This window comes from Poecilia reticulata, chromosome 14, assembly GCF_904066995.2.
Source record: "Poecilia reticulata chromosome 14, P_reticulata-male-v2, whole genome shotgun sequence".
NCBI classification, from domain to species: domain Eukaryota; kingdom Metazoa; phylum Chordata; class Actinopteri; order Cyprinodontiformes; family Poeciliidae; genus Poecilia; species Poecilia reticulata.
The window spans coordinates 15,668,010-15,687,718 of NC_088843.1; the positions used below are offsets into that span (position 1 = coordinate 15,668,010).

Sequence of the window (19,709 nt, forward strand, 5' to 3'; positions counted from 1 at the left end):
TTCTGAGGTTTTGTTGGACTCAGGCTTTCATGGCCGCTCTGACCTCCTCAATAAGTGGGTCAGTGTTTCATCAGCATGTAATTAGGGACTCGGCTCATCAAACTTAAGTGATTGGAAATCAATGCCTTTATTGAAAGGCGCGCTGAATGCACCCAGCCCCGTCTTCACCTCATCCTGTCCCCATCAGGCAGTGGGAAACGTGTGGTTTTACGGTTTACATTACAACTTCCACGAATTAGAGGGTTGGAAAACATGTCGGTAAAAGGAGTTGATGTTGTGATACGCCCTGCATCCTTATTTTTTAATCAAGGCGTGTGTTGCACAGGTTGACAAGTGTGGCATTTTGCACGTGTAGACCCTCTGTCCACACAAATCACTCACACCTCCAACTAAGACGCTGAGATGCTTCTGTGAGTCACAGCAGCTTCTGCAGCGTGAGCAGCTCCTTGTCGGTTTGCATCAGGACACCAGAGCGTTTTATAGGCACTGAACGTTGCACCACACACTTTCTGACTACATGCTTCACGTAGAAAGCCATTTCCTTTTTAGAGCATCCTCAGATTCAGTAAAAAAAAAAAAAAAAAAAAGTTATCATTTTTAATGATCTAATCTGCGTCTTTTGTTTTTCCCTTCCTTTCTCCACCCTGTTTTTTTTTTACTGAATAATTTTGCATCTGAGAAAATGTGGAAAAATTAAAAAGTGCATGTTGGGCCTCTTTAGCTTGCAAGAATTGAACTGCCTGAAAGCAATATTTATGGATTGACATGTGGAATATGATGGAGCAATGGGAGAAAATAAAAGTATGAAAATAAACTTGTATGAGAATAAAGCCAAAATAATACAAAAATACAATCATAGCATTATGACTGTATTAAATAAGTTTATTATAATGGTTTTATTCTCACAGTATTATGACTTTATTCTCATACTTTTTTTTTTCTCAGTATGGCCATGATATTCCTTTGCAGTGATATACGTGAGCGTGACAAAAGTGAAAGTCATCTGCTTATGCACCCCACATTATGAGCCAAGAGGGAAATAAAATCCTTGTTTTGCATTTGATGTAGTCACGGACTTGTCTAATGGAGTTGCATCCATTTCGCAGGTCTTTTATATTGGCCGTTCAAAGAAGGCACGGTGATGAATTATGAATGTTTGTGTAGTCATGCTTTAAGCGACGTAGTGATACTGACGGCTCTGTAATGCGGACAAGCAGCTGGTATACAGACAATATGCTGCCTCCCTGGGGGATGGCGGCTACCTCACTTTGCTCTCACATCGCGGCAATAGATAAACGCCTTCGACCCGACCTGACATGTTCTACCTGATAAATTGGTCGTGTGAAGGTGGGTGCGTACAGCCGTGAATGTGTAACATGGAGCTGGTGACGGAGACGCTGCTTGGCCCATCTCTCTGAATAATTCAATAGACGTGTGTTGCCTTTAATAACTCTTTCTGAGTGACTTTCCCCGAGGCCCAAACACCCAGCCTGCTGCCGGTGTAATCCGTCCTCCCAATAATCCCATTACTAGCCTCCTTCACCTTTTGTCATAGGTACTTTTAGGAAGATAACACGGTAGGTCTGCTTAGATTTTAGGTAAAAGGGTTTCTGGGATTTGCACCCGGGTGACAAATCAAGGAGATGGTGACAGAACCATAACAGTACTCACTTAAATTTTTTTTTTTTACATTATATTCATATATATATATAATTTTTTTTTTTTTCTAATTAGACATGTAGGAAGCCCTGAGGAATGTTGTCTGAGCTCACCAGCTTTGAGACCTAACAGACAGGGAACCTACATGGAGATTTAAGTGTTCTTTAACAAGCCAGATCTGCATTGATTTCATCACAGTGATGAATAATAAAAAAAGTAACTTACAAAAACAAACATTTCACCAACATTTCTGACACTTTTTAATTTCTGACTAGCATTTTCTCGTAATAACTGTGTCACCAGAATCAGGGGCGCAACTACATACTTTCTGAGGTGTAAGAACATGTCATTGTGACATAAACATGTACAATTCATCTTTAATTAAAGTATCAATAATAGTAAATGTACATATATGTGAATACATTGCTGCCTACAGGGAAATTAAAACAAAAAAAGAGCTATATTTCATCATTTAACATATCAGTGAGCCAAAGAGCCACTTCTGTTGGCCTGTGTCTAGAACAGCCTGTGGGCTGCAGGTCTGAGGCTTTTAGCTTGCAAGTTTTCTATCATTCTTATAGCTTGATAGGATACCAGCTCATTCCATCTCCACATCCATCTTGTGTAAATTACGAGCAACTGTAGCATAATGATAAAATGATAATGATGTAATGTGATAGGTAGGTAGGTAGCAGTGGTGGGAAGTAACGAAATACAAGTACTTGTTACTTCACTTAAGTACAATTTTCATGTATCTGTACTTTACTTAAGTAGATTTAATAATGGGTTCTTTCTACTTTTACTCCACTACATTTTACAGTAAGTATCTGTACTTTCTACTTCACTACATTTCTACAAATGTGAAGTTCAGGGACTTAAGGTGGCGCCGTGAAATCCGAGCAATAATGTGACTTACTTGTCTGTTGTCACCCATCGCCTCCACCTTTACTCGCACGCGGAGCTCCAGACATGCGCAGTGGTTTCCTCTGAGCGGGAGGCGATGTCTGTCTGATCGTCAGTAACATAAAAGCGCTGCATAAATCGATATGGCGACATGTAAAATCAGCAGGGCTTCGCTTTCACAGACGGGGACTTTGTCCAACTTTTAGCGTCACTTGGAAGGAAAGCTTAAAGAAAGGTAAGCTCCGTGGACGTGTTGCTAGCAAAGCTAGCTGTGCTGACTGAGACACACATGTTGCATCTGCGATGAAAAAAAGTTGTCACTCATGCGCTGAATTATTGTGTGGAGGTGTTGAGTGAGGTGTCGTATATGGGACAACTGTGGTACCAAAGTGCAATGTAGTGGTATGATATTCAGGAACATCCGATTCTTCTGGACGGATCTTTACTGATTAAATTTATTTCAGCTCCAAGTAATTAATATCTAGGTGTTTTATGGGAATGTGGATCTTTCAGATCAATTTGAGAAGTAATTTTGATACGTAAAAGCTAATTTTTTTGTGTCACGTAGCGCGGGGTGCTGGTCTGTACTTGGTCTTGGGTAGGTGGTCTTGACTACCTACTGGATCCTTGGTTGCCTGTCCTCCCCCACCCACCTTCTTTCCATCCCCTTTCTGTTGGATTTCTTTAAAAATAAATGCCACTAGTGGCAAAAAAAAAGTGAAGTTCATGTTATGTTTGGACAGGAGACAAGATGTTTCCATCCCTGAAATTCTGATGGATAGAATTACATATCTAAGTCTAAACTATGTTACAGAGTAAACACAATAAAAACATGCTTTATCTGTGGCATTGTTCATTAAAATGGCCCATTTCCAATGTATTAAAATTAAATACGATCGGTACACTTAGTGATATTAGCGAGTAGGTAATCCATTTACTTTTACTTTTAATACTTAAGTATTTTTAAAAGCCAGTACTTTTTTACTTAAGTACAAATGTTAATGTGGTAGTTTTACTTTTACTTGAGTACATTTTTGTCTGTGTATTTGTACTTTTACTTAAGTAAATTTTTTGAGTACTTTCTCCACCACTGGTAGGTAGGTAGGTATGGAAGTTATCTATATAGATTTATATAGATGGATATATATGTGTGTGTGTGTGTGTAGAGAGAGAGATCGATAGATATATAGATTGATCGATATGTAGATATTATATATGTGATTCTTGAGAATAGGGACAAAACAGGTCCTATGGATGAAGCACAAAATTTGAATAAAATATACACAAAATATTATTTTTTCAAATATCTGACTAAACTAACCTGGGCCATGTGAGCACAACAATGTATTTTTTCCAGGTATTTGCTGAATATTTTTTTATTTTAAACATTGTAGTCGGTGAATGATGCCCGTCAAAGCCCTTGTCCAGGAGCAGAACTCAATACATTACAATAGTTTAAAATAATTAAAGAAATACTAAAATTACATATTATGACAATTAAGTATAAGTAGTCATATAAATAACTATAAAGGTATCAAGAAATTGAATTAAAAATTATTTTTTGATATTTTCCAGCTCCGTTGAAATTTGTCCCTAGTTTTTGTCAACACCGTCAGACATGAAAAGAATGTAAACAATCAGGCATTATTGGGGGGCACCAGAACTTCTGAGGACCCCATGACCACTTCCTTTCTCTTCCTTTGCTAGGAGGGCTAGTTAGCTCTGGTTAGCTTATGTTATTCTTTAGTTTTTTCTTCTTTTTATTCCTAAGTTGTTTGTCACAACCATAATGTGTCAACACCATACCTGACAATTTACAAAACTTTTATGAAATTTGTTGAATAAAAGCTTAATTTTGGTAAAATATAAAGATTTCACGGACCTGATTAGCTACAACATGGCCTCCTTCAGAATAACATATAAATTGAGGTAGTTTGGCTTTTTGTCAACTCCTTCAGATGTCAACTCCATCTGAGTTTTTCTGACTCTTTCAGTGAAATTGTTGTCAAATATCACTTAAATGTGCAATTAATTCATTTTAATGTATTTTACATAAATTGCATTACTTCACCTACCAAGTTTTTCATTTTACTCACTAGTTTGTCACCACATTCAGTTCTGTGTCAACTCTGTCATGCCGTGTCAACTCCATCAGATGGACTTTTTGTTGTTTTTTGTTTAAAATAATATTTATTTTTGTTTCTTGAGAAGCATTTGTCTGTAAAATGAGTAAAAACATCACTAATAGGGTCATTAAAAATTATTTATTTTTGTCAGATGGTGATGACAACGTTCTAAGTCAGGTCGATTAAAAATGTCATTTAAAAAAAAAATGTTGCAACGGGGAGGCTGGCATCTTTACATTTCCAAAACATTATTTGTCATATTTGCATACATAAGGTTGAGAAATAACAAAAAAAATTATGGGAAAATTAAAACCCATTTTGAATCACTGATTATACGTATATGTTAATATGTAGAGAGAGATCGATAGATATTTGGATTGATATCGATATGTATATAGATACATATACGTATGTATATACGTTTATGTATTATGTGTGTATATATATATTTATATATACATGCAGGGGTGAAAGTAAGGGGGTACGGCAGGGTACCGCGTACCCCTAAAAGATTTAGCAGGGGTACGCAGTACCTGCAATAGATGGGAGCGGCTGTCAGCTGTAGAAAAGCAACGGGTTCACTGTGCAGCCGTGAGTGATTAGTTTTTCAAGAACTATCTGAAACACGACTTAATCAGTTAATAAATAACTTATTTCCCTATTTTATATTGTGTCTGAACTGTTTGTGCTTTGCTAGAGCAGAGCTGCAACACGTCGGTCGCGGAACGTTGAGTCGATCTCGGCATTAGGTGACAAACTGAACGCTGAGACCAGCACGTCCTCCTCTGACTGGCTTATCAAAACGTTCATAACTTTATTAAAGAACAACAACAAAAATCAACAAAACGTGTTCAAATTAATGACCCAACAACAATAATAATCTCAGTGATTATTGTTTCAACAAGGTGTTGCGCAATTCTGTGCGTTTCGGTTCCATTACCAAAATAACAGAGCAGGAGTTTAAAATTAACTAATCAACCACCGCTGTGTTCAGGGAGGCTTATTAATGATCGCAAAATAAATATCAAGCCTGCAAACCTGATATCGTAACGGACTGAATGTTATGTTTTTAATGTAATCTCTGGTCGGCTTGTGGAGCGCAGGAGGTTGCCATGGCAACGGGTGTGCTTAAATGACAGAGAGAGACGGAGAGTAAAAATGTGCGAGTGGTTTAAAGTTGATCACCTGTTCAGGTTGTTTTTCTTTGTCTTGGCTCATCACAGCCGCTGTAGTTTCTGAACGTTCAATAAACGACAAACTTGGACTAATTACCTCGTTAGTCTGTTAGTATACGTCATTTACAACAAACATCAAACATGGTAGGCTATATATGTTTCATTAAGTATTTAACAAACAAATGGCTTCTACCGCGATTAATTAATTAATTGTTTAAAATAAAATAAAAAATAGTTTGGTGCCGACAGGCTCAGAGTCTGAAAGGCTTTTCCTCTATCAAACAAAAAAAAAATTTGCCTCTTATTTAGTGGAAATATTGATGTTGATGAGACTTTCTCCAAAATAATAACCCTTTTCAACCTTTATAGCTCCACTGTTAAAAATGAGGCTCTAACATTCATAAATGACATTGAAATAAAATCCAGTCCAACATCTGGTTTGAGGTGATTCCTCTGGAACCTGTTAGAGGAAAAATATCCCAACTTCAGAAGATGAGCTTTAACCTAACAGAGCTCTGTGGTTCCTCCTGTCAGTATGAGTCAGGGTGAGGAGGCGCCATGTTAGGAAGACAAAGTGGAAGCTGCAGGATCTTCAGAACAAACAGGTCATGATGCTAGGCTACTGATTATCCCTCTGTCTGGACACAGGATCAATAGAACCAGTTTAAAAGCTAAAATGAATGGTTATATGCCAGACATGGAAAACTGGGATGCACTCCATGGCATGATGTTCAGAATGTAGGTCTCCTGGCATCTCAAGGTGTCAACATTGCAGCCAGTGAGCTGAAGGAAATACAGCTTTATTTTGTAGCAACTCAAGAGCTACCCAGCATTTATCACTTCGCAAAAAAAAAATTAATCAGCACAGAAACTCCAAAGCACACAAAGAAGCAATATACGTTTTTTTTTTTTTTGTCATAGTACCCCCAAGAATTTATTTATATATATATATATATATATATATATATATATATATATATATATATATATATATATATATATAGTGCTCCTTAGTTGCACCTTTTCGGGCCTGCTACTGCCTCTAGTGGTGTGGGGTTGGTAACACAACTAATATAATTATGTCACTAAATGAGAATATCGACTGTGTTGCAATATCACAGTCTTTATTATTTTATTATTAATTCTGACATTACTGTGTCCCCTCTAGTTCAGCGCCCCTATGCGTTGCATGCAGTGCATACCCACTATCTGCACCACTGACCAGAATAGTGTTTTTTATACTAGCGACACACTCTTATTGTGTATAGTAGCAGTAAAGACGTAGCTCAAAGTCTCACTCTTTTCTCCACAGAGTAAGTTTGTGTTTTATTTTCGAGTTTTTAACTGTGTCATTGTAATGCAGCTGCCTTAAGGTCATTCCAAGGACACAGTTGCACATCTCAAACTCTAACTGTCCATTGATAGTTGCAATAAAGGCAAAAGTATTTATACCTTTGATTAATTTTAGCTTAAAGTAATCTTTTGATCTTATCAGCTTATTTCGTCTGATCAGAAGTAGTAACAATGTAACCGTCAGTAGTTTTAAGAACGGATTTGATTGGTGTGCTGTCAAAGATTTTTTTTATTGAGAAGTCTATAGATGATTTTCAGCATGTCCTTTTTGTCATGTTTGAATTTCTTTTCCAAAATTGGTGCATTTTTTTTTCTACCATCAGAAACAAATACATCTTAATCTGTCACAAAAACATCTAATTTTGCCATAAAAAGTTGCTTTGACTTATTGCTGCAAATCTGTTGAAAGGAAGTGAAAATACCACAATCTTCTCATTTGGTCCAAACACTAATGAAAAAATGTCTGTTATACAAAATGGAAATTTGTAGGGAGCAGGTATTGTTTGGCATTTCTGTGCTTCAGCTTATGATTTATAAAACATAGTGAAAAGAGGTGTTTTCTAGAACACTTTATGTTCACAAACAACACCCAGAGTCATCTTTGTGGTCTGACTGCTAACTCACTGTTTGAGTTATCCATCACTGCCACGTCGTAAACTGTGTTGTTGACCATTAACATTGATTTCATTTCAAAATGTTTCATCATTCCGGGTCAAATTGCGTTTCAAACACTGAAACTGAAACTTCTCTCTGCATCCACTTTTGTGAATCTAACACACTTTCCTGCATAGCAGCACTTCAGGAAAGTTTTGTCTGTAAAAAAAGTTTTGTCTCAAACTTTGCAGTACCATGCTACACATCATCGTCCATTGATGTTTCATTTTGGAGGTGCTGAAGGTGACATGTATTTTAAAATCAATTTCCTGCACTGAAAAGCAATGGAAAGGTGGATTTTATATGTATTTATATTTCATACATTTAGGACTTTTAGGGGATTCTGGCTCTAAAAGTTAAGCCTTTACTAACCTCATTTATACAAGATCGAGTAAATGATGACATTTGCACATTTGTTTTATTGCTTATGTCAGAAACATGCAGGAAAATGTAACGCACAAAGACGGTCACATAAGCAAGCAGAGCCTTATGCTGGTTTTCAGCCCGTGTGATGGGAGATTGTACTGTTTATTGGTGTGTCTGTGAGCTTATTATTGTTGCTGAGCGAAACCTCTGTGTCTGATTTTCATGTCTTCCGAAAACCTGACGGTTTCTTTCTTTTGGTTCAGGTCCGGAATCTGACTCTAGCCTTCCAGGCCGCCGAGAGCATTGGCATCAAAACATCTCTGGTGAGCAGAGCTGCAGCACACACACACACACTCTTAGGCTCTTTACAAGCTGGAAATACTACACTTTGATTTTCTAAGATTTTATAGCAATAAGCTGTACAACTTTAATTTACCCAAAGGACGGTTTTCCCCGAATTTGTGAAGATTTTTCCATTACTTACTGCTGATGATCTTAAATCCATATTTCTGTTGTGTTGCCTCGATTTGTAACAAGGAAAATAACTCATTGACAAACCCTCGCAATTTGCAAATGCGTGAGTAACGGTCAGCTACGCTAAACTGTTTACACTTGACGGGAGCTCCTAGTGTGTTTTGTGTAAACAGTCAGGTTCAAGTTTAGTCCACAGTGAGTTTGAACCAACATTTCTGCAGAACACGGCTCAGTCAGGGAAACACTGAAAACCTGTTTGTTTATGTAAACTGTTACTTCGTATCATCATCCAGACAATGAAAGTTTCAGATTCTTCTAGTTTGCCATTATTCCTTTTATGCTTCGCGTCCTTTTAATCGACTCAGTTATGAGATGGATGCTTTTCATAACTCATAAAAGGAGCGTGGAATAAAAACATCTCACTGTAAAAAGGTAACAACATGTGCTAATTCCAGTTTTGAACTCTTATTGTAAAACTGAAAATTATTTAGAATTATGGTTACATTTACTGCTGGTCTTTCCTCTTCAGGGAGTAATTATTGAAAAGACATTGAGTGAACATTGGGTTATGGCCAAACATTCACTTTGTTCTCAGATCCAGTGATGAACTTCTGAAATTACATTTGCATTATTGACAGTCCAAATTTATTTAAGCATCACTCAATCACCTTCAGATGTCATCTGAGTCGATATGACGGTACCCTTGAGTTACGAGGAACAAAAACGTGTGACTTTGGTGAGGCATTTAACAGTATCTTTGTTTAAAAAAAGAGAAGAAGAAGACAGGTGTGAAATTTGTGAGTGAATTGTAATTTTTACAGATTTCTTTCAACAAACGCTGCTGGGTACCAAGCAGGGCTTCATTCTGTCTGGGGGAAACGAAAAGTTTTCAATTTGACTTGGTTTTCTAAGTGTTGTTGTGATGTTAAGGCTGTAAGAACTGGAAATGGTAACAAAATATGACCTTCTTACTAACGAAGTTAAACACTAAGGTTATTTCACTAGCTTTATTTAAGGAATGTGGATTAATAATCTCTTGTTCAAGATCTAAAACAACCAGAGCTGCACTTGAGAAGATGGATTCGATTGCTTCATTGATCCGTCCGGATCACGTTTAAAGCTTCCTGCCTTCTTCTTGTGATTGGATCATTCAGGACTCTTATTAGCAGTAAATGACTACACTAAACCGTCAACACCTGTATTGGAATGAGCTGCCAATCAGATTGATGGTTCTTGTTTCACTTTCGATGGGGGCCACATCTGGATGTGTCAGGGGTCCAGCCCATGCTCATAATGTCGTCACCTGCAGCTGTGACCAAATTTATCACCTCTGATAGATTTGAGTCTGAAATAATCCTTTCATTTTACCAATATCTCTCTTCTGGCTGGAAATAACATTTAAGTTCTGGAACCTGAATCTGACAGAGAATGCGTGGAGGCATCTAAAGATTAGCGTCCGTCTTTAAAACAACCCAAAGCAGAACTCCATAATCGTCTGTAACTGAAAACATGCGGCGCTTGGAAGGTCCTGCTGCTTAAAATCCACAGAAACCCCACACTGCTCTTGACCTTGGAGCACCAGGTCATGTTTCATTAATGTGGTTTTAGATTTTGACACAAATCGGGCACAAGAGGTAGGAAAAAAATCACCAATGTTCTGAATAAATGTATTTCTAAATTTGTAATTGGCATTCCATTTTCACCGGACACTGTCCAAAGATGTCAAAGTTACTTTATCATTTTAAAAAAAAGTTTTTGTTGGTGATAAGTTCAAGATGTCTCCATTGCTCAAGTATGATATTAGCCCATTTTTCACACAAGATTTCTTCAAATTCTCAAGGTTCTGTGGGTTCCTTCTATGACCTCTGACCTTTAGTTCTACGTTCTGTAGGATTCCGGTCAACTGATTGACTGGATCATAGTAGCAGCTTTATTGTAAACCATTTCAGAGTTTTACTGGTTTGGAATCGCTGCCTTGCTAAAACATTCAATATGTTTAATCTTCATTCTCCTGGTGGCAGCAGATACCAGAACCGAATTGTCCTCACCTCCAAACTTCACTGCTGGTTTTTTGCGGTGCTATGCAGTTCCTTCGACTGCCAAACATGGTGCGTTTTAAGGCCTCTGAAGAGTTTATTATTTATAGTTTAAACTACATCGTCTAAATGTTTTCCAGCAAAGATCCTCTTAAATGTGATTTTTCTTTTTTTTCTTCAGCAGTGGAGTCTTGCGCGGTTATTACACATAACTTAATTTGTGGAAATCAGTGGTTTGGATTCTTTGGCATGTTTGAACCGGACTGGTGAGAATTTGATGACCTTTCACCTTGAGAAATTTTACAAAGAAAACTAGTGATGTGTTGAATACTTACTCTCCTGGTTCCAGCTCCATAATAACAGGCCCTGGTGGAAGAAATCAACTTGATAGCCAAGTTAGTCAAATGCCACCTGCAACAAAAACACAATTTGAACATAATTTTGCACTTGCATGTACAAATGAGTATTTTGTGCTCTTTCAGAGCTCGACAACATAAGCTGGCATACAGAGTCGGAGAGCTGGGGCTGGATATGACTGTTTCCTGTCCTATGCAATGAGCAACATTCCATCCATCAATCTAATGTGAAATAAAACCAAAAACTCAGTCACACTCTCAGAGCCTTTGTTTGCAAGCACTCTACTTTGCATGTTTTTTCATCCTTGCATTAACAACAGCAGCACACTACTGAGCGTAAAGTAGGGACTCATTAAAGTTTAACATTCCAGTCCAGGACAATCATTATTAGAAAAAAAAATCTAAATTTAAAGTAATTGCTTTGTTTGTGGACATTCTGTGTTTGGAACATGTGTATCTGCTTCATTAACTGACCAAAATAGTACCTGCAAGAAATAAGACGATAAAAATGATAGTAAGTATATGTTGAGATTAGAATCAGACGTCTACCCTAAAACTCCCAGCGGGAATCTTTTGTCCTGATGTGGCTTTTTAAAACTCCAAATCTGGAAGTTTGACCACAGCGGTAAAGTGACTTAACAAAGGTCACGCTTTGGTTTCTTATAATTCTCTATTACGCGTTTGTGGTTGGATTTGACTGAACTGTTCCCATGTCCACAACATGAACCCTCTGTCTCCCCCCATCCTGACTCTCTTTCTCTCTGCTGGTAAACTTTGGACCCCATTTTTTTTTCTGCTTTCTTACTTTGAACACATCCCAGAAACTAATTCCTCTTTTTTGGGGGTTGTGATCTCACAGAGGCAATTACAGAAACCTGAGTCAGCAGAGAGATCTTTTTTTCCTTTTTTTTTTCAGATTCATGCCATGTTGGCATAAAAAAGATAAAACATTTAACAAACTTTTTGAGTCAGAGGACTTTGGGGAAACAATCCTGCTAGCTTTACGAGCATTTCCCGCAGCAGATGGGTTCGTGTAATTTCTCTGTAGACGTGTTGAAGTTCAGCATGTTTGGACGCCGTCGTGTTCAGGTCCCTCCAGAGATGTTCTGCTGCGTCCAAATCCAAACGTTGTTAGACTAATTTACGGTTTTCGGCATAATTTCCCAAAAGCCTTTGCCTGCGTGTGTGTTCAGTTCATTGTTTTTGTTATACTGTGATCCCTTCACCTGCTGTCGCAGCTTATTAAACCTGCGTTGAGTCACCAGAGTCTAATTTGTGTGTCACGATTTCTTCTCCATTCCAGGATTACGAGAACACAGGAAGCATCTAGAAATGTTGTTCTCCCTCTTTCTTTCCATCTGTCCTGAATAATGTCCTCTGCATGATGCTGCCATCACCATTTTAGACTGTTGAGATGCTATTAGGATATAAAGCCTCTGGATTTCCACTGCATACTCTGCTCGTTTATTAAGGCATCGTTGGAAAACTCCAAGTTGGTTTTTAGTGATAAATTTCCTCTTGGAACTGCTTTTTTTTCACGTCTGGAACATAAGAAATGTGAAACTATAGTCTAAAAATATTTTTCTCCTTGTGCTCCATTCAGTGAAATGTTTCATGACAACATATCAAATATTTTAAAGGAATGGAAGAGAAAAACCAACCTGCTAATTTCATTTGTGTATCTACCAGTGATTTTAAAAAGTCAAAGTGTGTCTGTATTTGCTTGTGTTCAGTTTTACTTGTGTTGAATATATCAGAGAAAACGAGCCACGGTCCTCCTGCCAATAATATCCTCTTAACATTTTTGAGAAGTGTTCAGCAATGATTGTATGCAGTAACTAATCAAATATCTGATATGAAAAACAAATAAATTGTCTTCAGTAATTCGTACGTCATGGAAAAGATGGACATTCATCGTATCGTTTATTATTTATCGTAATAAATTTCATTTTGATTTATCGTTGTCATTAGAAATTCCAATTAATGTTTGAAACCCCCAAAACTGTCCATATCGTCAAGAATATCAGCTTTAATATTTGTTTTTTCACTGTTCATCCAATTAAAGCATCAATAAATATTTGAAAAATTTGACTAAACTCAGTTACGATTTGCAGTTTAATGATATAAATCACACTTCTTTATGTGACTGGTGTCCTAAAGAAATTATTTTAAAAGCTATGATTTAGAAATTTCCTTCATTTTACGAGAATAAGTTGTAATTTTGTGACTTTATTCTCGTAATATGACTTCGTCATTGTTTAATGCTCTCAGTGAGGCCCTAACACTCCGCCGTATTGCCTTTACCGTCAACATCGTCTTAATCCCACCTCACTTCCGCTGTGTTTCCGTTCCAAACAGGACATTGAGGAGCTGATGAAGACCGACAGGCCCGACTGGCAGAGCGTCATGCAGTACGTCTCCCAGATCTACAAATACTTTGAGACCTGACGCCTCAGGGAGCCAGACGGGACGACCAGGCGGACGGGGGGACTCTTCTGTCCCGTCTCCATGTGGGACGCTCTCCTTCCAGACCGGCTGAAGGCCGCCGGCTGACCGTCGCTCATCTGCTGCCCAAGAAGTTTCTGAACTCTACGGTCAGAAGTGCGACCAAAAAACAGGAGAGGCGCTGCAGTCGGAAAAATAGATTTCTCAAAAAGACGCGTCTGCTGAGCACTTCATTCACAGATGATACTGATCCAGAGTCACTCTGACATCTTGTAGCAGTTTGACAGCACAGTTGAGATTTTTTTTTTCTATTTTACAGTTTTAAAAAAAAACTGTCGATGATGTCTTCCATCATCCTCTTTGTGCTGCTGACACATTTCTAAAAGGCAGCGTTAAAAAACCACTCTGCTCCGTTTACAAATCAAAGGCTCCCGACAGACTGAGTTTTGTTCTCCTTTCGTTCCCCCGGCGGGACCATCCATCACAGCGAGGAGCCGCTGCAGGCTTCTGTAGCGATATGATAATGGCGACACATTCACCTCTATGATTAGTCCCTGACGTTAAGGAATAACTAACTGCTGCCGTCGCACTGCACAGGTTTTCCACGTTTCCCATCCTAAACAAAATAAACAAGTGAAGCAAACTGTGTGCATCTGTATTAGGCTGCATGCCGCGCTGAGATATGGACAATGTTTTAACAGAGGATACTCCAACACTCCAGCTTTTGACACGCTTCAATTTGCAGACGCCTGTTTTCTTTTCTTCTTTTTTTTTTAAATGAAGTTGTATTTATTTATTTACAAAAGTTGCTTATTGACAAGTGACACAATGGAGAGACACGGAAGACGCTCTCTGGTATGTCTCCATGGTAATCTTAGGTCAATAAAGAATTATCTTGAATTCATCTTTGCTCCTCGTCAGTGTGTCTGCTCTCACTTCACATGTTTTGACACGTCGGCTGGTTGTGTATAAACGGTCCAGCCTGTGTTTGTGGCTTAATCATGCTGCTGCGTTGCTCCATGGGTGATAGATTGCTTTCCCACTGCGCCCATTGAAGCCCAGTGCCAGGACTGGAAAAACATTGCAGTCAGTGGGAACACTCAGCAGAGCTGCCAGCTTTTTTACAGTACACCTACTGTTGTTACTGTAACACATTTCGGTGACTGCGAGTTGATGCATGTAAAAAAAAATAAAGTAAAAAAATCATCTTCAAGGACTGGAAATGTACCGGAAAACGTGACTCAAGTTTTTAATTGATACGTTTCCGACTTTGACTTCATCAGACATCCAATAGCATGAAAAGAAAAAAAAAACTAAAAAGTATTTCCTTCGTTTAAAAGGGCAGTATTGTGTAAAATCAAATTCCATCAAATTAGAAACACCTGGAGTGTTTCCTTTATTCTTTCATGCATGTTTGAGAAGTCCTGTCTCCCCTATCAACCATTCAGCTGTGTAAAACGCCTAGCTGGACCTAGCTCCGCCTTCGAGGCCCAGCTCGTCAACAGAGCCGCAGTTTCTAAGCTTCCCAGTTTCCACCTCGCGGAGCGGTCCTCCCCTACAGCTTCCTCCAATCAGCTCCTTCAGACTAGCCAGCAGCAATTAGCAAACACCTGGTGGAACTGCACATCTGCTGAGCTCGTTATAAGAGCTACTTCTCAGTGCAAAGTTGATAAAAGCATCGTTGAAGGGTTGATAGAGAAGAGGTGATGTGATGGCTTCCTGAAGGTGGAGTGGGGTTGGTTAGATTCCTTGTAAGTCAGTAACTCCACAACTTTCTCCCTGGCTTGTCTCCGGTGTTCCTTGGTCTTAGTGATGCAGTTTGTTTTCTAACAAACCTGATGCCTCCACAGCTGGATTTATATTTAGACTGAGCTACACACGGACGGAGTCCCTTGACTAACTGGGTGACATTCGAAAGAGTCAAATTCATATTCACACCACACTTTTAAAAGTTTTTATGTAAAAGTTTCAAAAGCATTTATTTACTTAACGTTTCACAAATGCTTCATTCTGTCAAATAACATTAAAATCTGCAAGTTAAAGGAGCATGAATGTTTGGGAGGCATCATACAAAAATTTTCTTTTGCATTGCTTACTTGCAAAGTGGAAAATAAACAGTGCAGCTCGTTTCTGGAGGAAACAAAAATTGGTAACACTTTATTTGAAGGTGTGAATAAGGGTTACACAACACTTGTCATGAGTTCATAAATGTTTATGGCTATTGTCATGATTCGGTAAATCATTTTATTTCAAACATAAGTATAAAGTCACACACGTGAACAAGGAATGCAAAATACATTTTTGTACCACAGATATATATATATATATAAAAAAAAAAACACCTGACGTAAAAAAAATAAATAAAAAGGCCTAAGACGTTTAAGACAGACGAAAAAATAATGAAAACATGACTTTAAATACAAGCTTGCACAGTAAAAAAATTCCGTAAATAAACAGGAAAATGTCCTGGTAATTTTCTGCCAGTACATTTTCCTGTTTTTTTTTTACAGAATTTAACAGTTTTTTCCCGTAATTAGCAGTTCTTTTATGTTAAATTTTAAACACAGAAAACTGTTAAATTACGGGGGGAAAAACTGTTAAATTATGGAAAAATTCTGCTGGAAATTCTGTAAAAAAACAGGAAAATGTACTGGCAGAAAATTACCAGGACATTTTTCTCTTTTTTTACGGAAAAATTTGAAATGAAATACTGTTAAATTACAGGAAACGTCTGACAGAAATTCTGTAAAAAAAAACCCCCAAAACAACAGAAGATATCCTGGCAGAAAGTTACCAGCACATTTTCTGTTTTTTTTCTCTCTCCCGAATTTCCATCATATTTTTCATAATTTAACAGTTTGTCAAATTTACCAATATTTTGTTAACCCAAAACTGAAATTCTCTGTGTTTTTACTGTCTTTTGTGATATATTCACAAGCTTTTTTAAAAGCCTTGGACATTTCCAAATTCTTTTGTCTTCCAAACCATTGACCATTGAATTTTGAAACAACTAAATTTTTTATCAATTAAATTCTTTATAACTAACCTTTGCTATTATATATTAAGAGTTAAAACATATTCTTGAGCTTGCTAATGCTCATCTTCTGTACATCACAACTAATTAATTGCATTTTACTATACAAATTTTCAACATACAGTACAGACCGAAAGTTTGGACACACCTACTCATTCAATTGAATTCAAGACTGCTTAACTTTGTAAAGCAGTCTTGACTCTAGTCTTTGAAGTCAAACAATTTTGTTAGGTTATTACTATAAGATGAAACATACAAAAAATTGCTTTGGAACATGAAAATCATAGTTGTAAACAGGACCAACATACTTCAAAATAAATGCCGAAAGTCAACCACAATTTTTTATGAAATACAGGTATACATATTTTGTTAAAAATGAAATGCTACATAAACACAGTGGAAGACACTGGATTCATGAGTGTGTTCTCGCATTACCTCTAGTCTCTGTGAACATAAAACAAAACAGTCCATTTTATGTTTATGTTCTGCAAAAAAAGGTTAATACAACTCTTGGGTCCAATTACCAAGAGCTTGAAATGTTCTGTGACCAGTTCTTGTGCTTTGCAAAGGTTCTTGGTGCGCCAGGTTTGATGAGATGACCAATCACGTTTAAACTTCAAAAGGCTCAAATTTTCCATGGATTCCCGGCCATTCAGTTCATTAAGGGACTTGAACCATCTGGTTGGAATGCAAAGCTGCTTCTTCACCTTCGTCTGCATCGTGTGAGTCGACCTCGTTCAGGGTTTGAGCCCAGAAAAACTAAACAAAGAGAATGGATACTCAAATTTAACACAAAAACACTTCATGTTAAAAAATTATTTTACAAAACGCTTCTAAATTACATTACAGCAGCACATCACCTTGCTCATCAGCGTCTCACCAATTGCTAATGGCTCTTTCAGAAACAACAACATTGAGTAATTTTGATGAATTCTGACATGGGTTTCCTCCGCAGGGTGGCTGGGCTCTCCTTTAGAGATAAGGTGAGAGGCTCGGTCATCCAGGAGGGACTCAGAGTAGAGCCGCTGCTCCTCCACGTTGAGAGGAGCCAGTTGAGGTGGCTCGGGCATCTGGCCCGACCAACCAGAGACAGGAGGAGAGTCTTGGCGCTGTCAATCAACTTACCATTACAGGAAAACAGTTTATCCACTGTCATCGGTGTCCATGCAAACTAGCCTTAACATTCATGACAGGTTTTGTTAGCTGCAGCGTAGCCAAACGCAAGAGATCAGGGAGAAGTGGGATGAGCAGCACCACAAGAGTTTGTGATCGACACACTAAGACCTGCCTCTTGGCTCTGACTGTTTGAATCAAGTTAACACTGTCTAACAGAAGAGCTACATTTTTTCACAGATTATCTCTCATGCAATATCACGACACAGTGACAGCTTCGACAAATATGTAAAAAATAACTTACATAGTGCATTAGACATATTAGAAAGACCTAACAAAACATTATGTTACTGTATTGTAGAAAACAGCCCACATTTCTTAATTTAAACTAAAGGTTTAGTAAAACAAAAACATGTACACACCTATTATAAAGATGCATAGTTGCTTGCAAGGAAAAGTTCAGGAGTGTCTGGATGCAGCTGTTGAGGAGAGAAAACTAAATAACCATATAAGGACAAAGAAATATAAACACCAAAACATGCAAGTCTTCCAATAATTAAATCAATCATTTGTTGTTTTTTTTAACAATTAAATTAAATCATTTGTTCTGACAACAAATTTAGAACAGTACTATTTATATAGTTTTTAAGCTAAGCTACAATAACCGATAATGAGTTTGCAAGCAGGCATTTCAGTAAAAACTCCCAATAGGAAGATTTTTTTTTCAAACGTCACTTTTATTTACTCTCAGTGATGTTTGTTCCTATTTCAGAAACAGGAACATTAACTATCTGTATGTACAATAAACTGACGTACAATTTATATGAGGCAAGAAGCTTCTGACCCACTGGAACAGTTTATCAAACTAACCTAATCTCAACATGCCTGATTAGAGCACCGAACATGCAACAAATTTAACGCTGACTGGAACACGAGCCGTCGCCATCTCCTGTCTTACCGTCGTTCCCTGGTCTAACGGTTTCCCTCCGCCCCCAGTTTACGTCCGTTCGTCGTTCGACCCCACCACACACAGCTCTAACTACCCCCCACTCCAGGAGACATTTCCCATATTCTAAAACCCCAAACTTGACATGGAAAGTATATTTACCAAAGTTAAACGACCACCTGCTTTTATGTTAACAACCGGGACATCAAATCATGTTTAGAAAATAAGACAACTGCAGATTGACATTTTTAAAAAACAGGATTGAGACATAAGTAGCAGGACGCCATGAACGGTTAGCTTTTACGCGCCCAGTTCAGTTTGATTTGAAAAAATGACCGGTACTTTGAGTAAATAAATAAATAAATAAATAAGTAATAGTAATACAGCAGTCACCGCGTTTTACTTTTACAATACACAAGCAAACACAGCATTTTAAAAATATATAGCTTTTTTGATACTGCAAAATAGTTTGCAATTATAGACTGTGCCAGGAGTCTCACGAATACAAACGAAGTCAACTACAAATATTTCAAAACATTATTCACAGAAAAGAATGTTTTTATTTATTTTACTTTACCACGGAGGTGCCAGAAAGGTAACGCCAGCTCTTAATCCAACCGAAGTCCAAAAGATAAATGTTCCAGGGTCCGGCTAGCGAACTTGAAATGTCGTCTGACCAGTTGTCGCGCTTTGCGGGGGTTCTTGTTCCCATGATGCAATGCGTAAAATTGAAAATACAGTACAAATACCTGTAAAACTAAAAACGGAAAAATTCCTTCAAATTTCCACTGCACATGTACCTGTTTTTTTTTTGTTTTTTTTTTTACAGTGTGCATTAGAAGTCCATTAAAGTGTCATTATTTACGGAATCAGACTTCATGACGTAAACATTCATAAAGACTCCTTCATGCTCATCCCAGTGTCCCGTCAGTCCCTCCAAATAAAGTGCTACCCATTAGTTTGGAGTTGAACTCCTCTCGCTTGATGGAAGCCAGCGGTGTTGACTTCAGGTCGCGTAGGTGTTCTCTCTCTCGCGCGCACAGATCAGCGATTTCGTATCGGGGGAATC

The 19,709-nt window shown here is 37.9% G+C and overlaps 1 protein-coding gene and 1 long non-coding RNA gene across 6 annotated transcripts in view; one reads left to right on the forward strand and one right to left on the reverse strand.

Annotated features, from left to right (window-relative positions):
- The window catches only part of specc1 (sperm antigen with calponin homology and coiled-coil domains 1), an 89,943-nt gene extending 75,492 nt beyond the window's left edge, over positions 1-14,451 (forward strand). For all 5 annotated transcript variants that reach the window (XM_008428054.3, XM_008428055.2, XM_017308626.2 and 2 more), the window contains 2 exons: positions 8,500-8,559; positions 13,461-14,451. In XM_008428054.3, the coding sequence (XP_008426276.1) occupies positions 8,500-8,559; positions 13,461-13,550 (150 nt within the window). In that variant the 3' untranslated portion in view covers positions 13,551-14,451. The remainder of the gene's footprint in view (positions 1-8,499; positions 8,560-13,460) is intronic.
- A 928-nt stretch (positions 14,452-15,379) lies between these two features.
- On the reverse strand, positions 15,380-19,694 carry LOC145554846 (uncharacterized). Its single transcript, XR_014090867.1, has 2 exons — positions 18,117-19,694; positions 15,380-17,340 (listed from the first exon to the last, which is right to left on the reverse strand). It is a non-coding gene; the product is annotated as an uncharacterized LOC145554846 (long non-coding RNA).
- Positions 19,695-19,709: the final 15 nt, after the last annotated feature.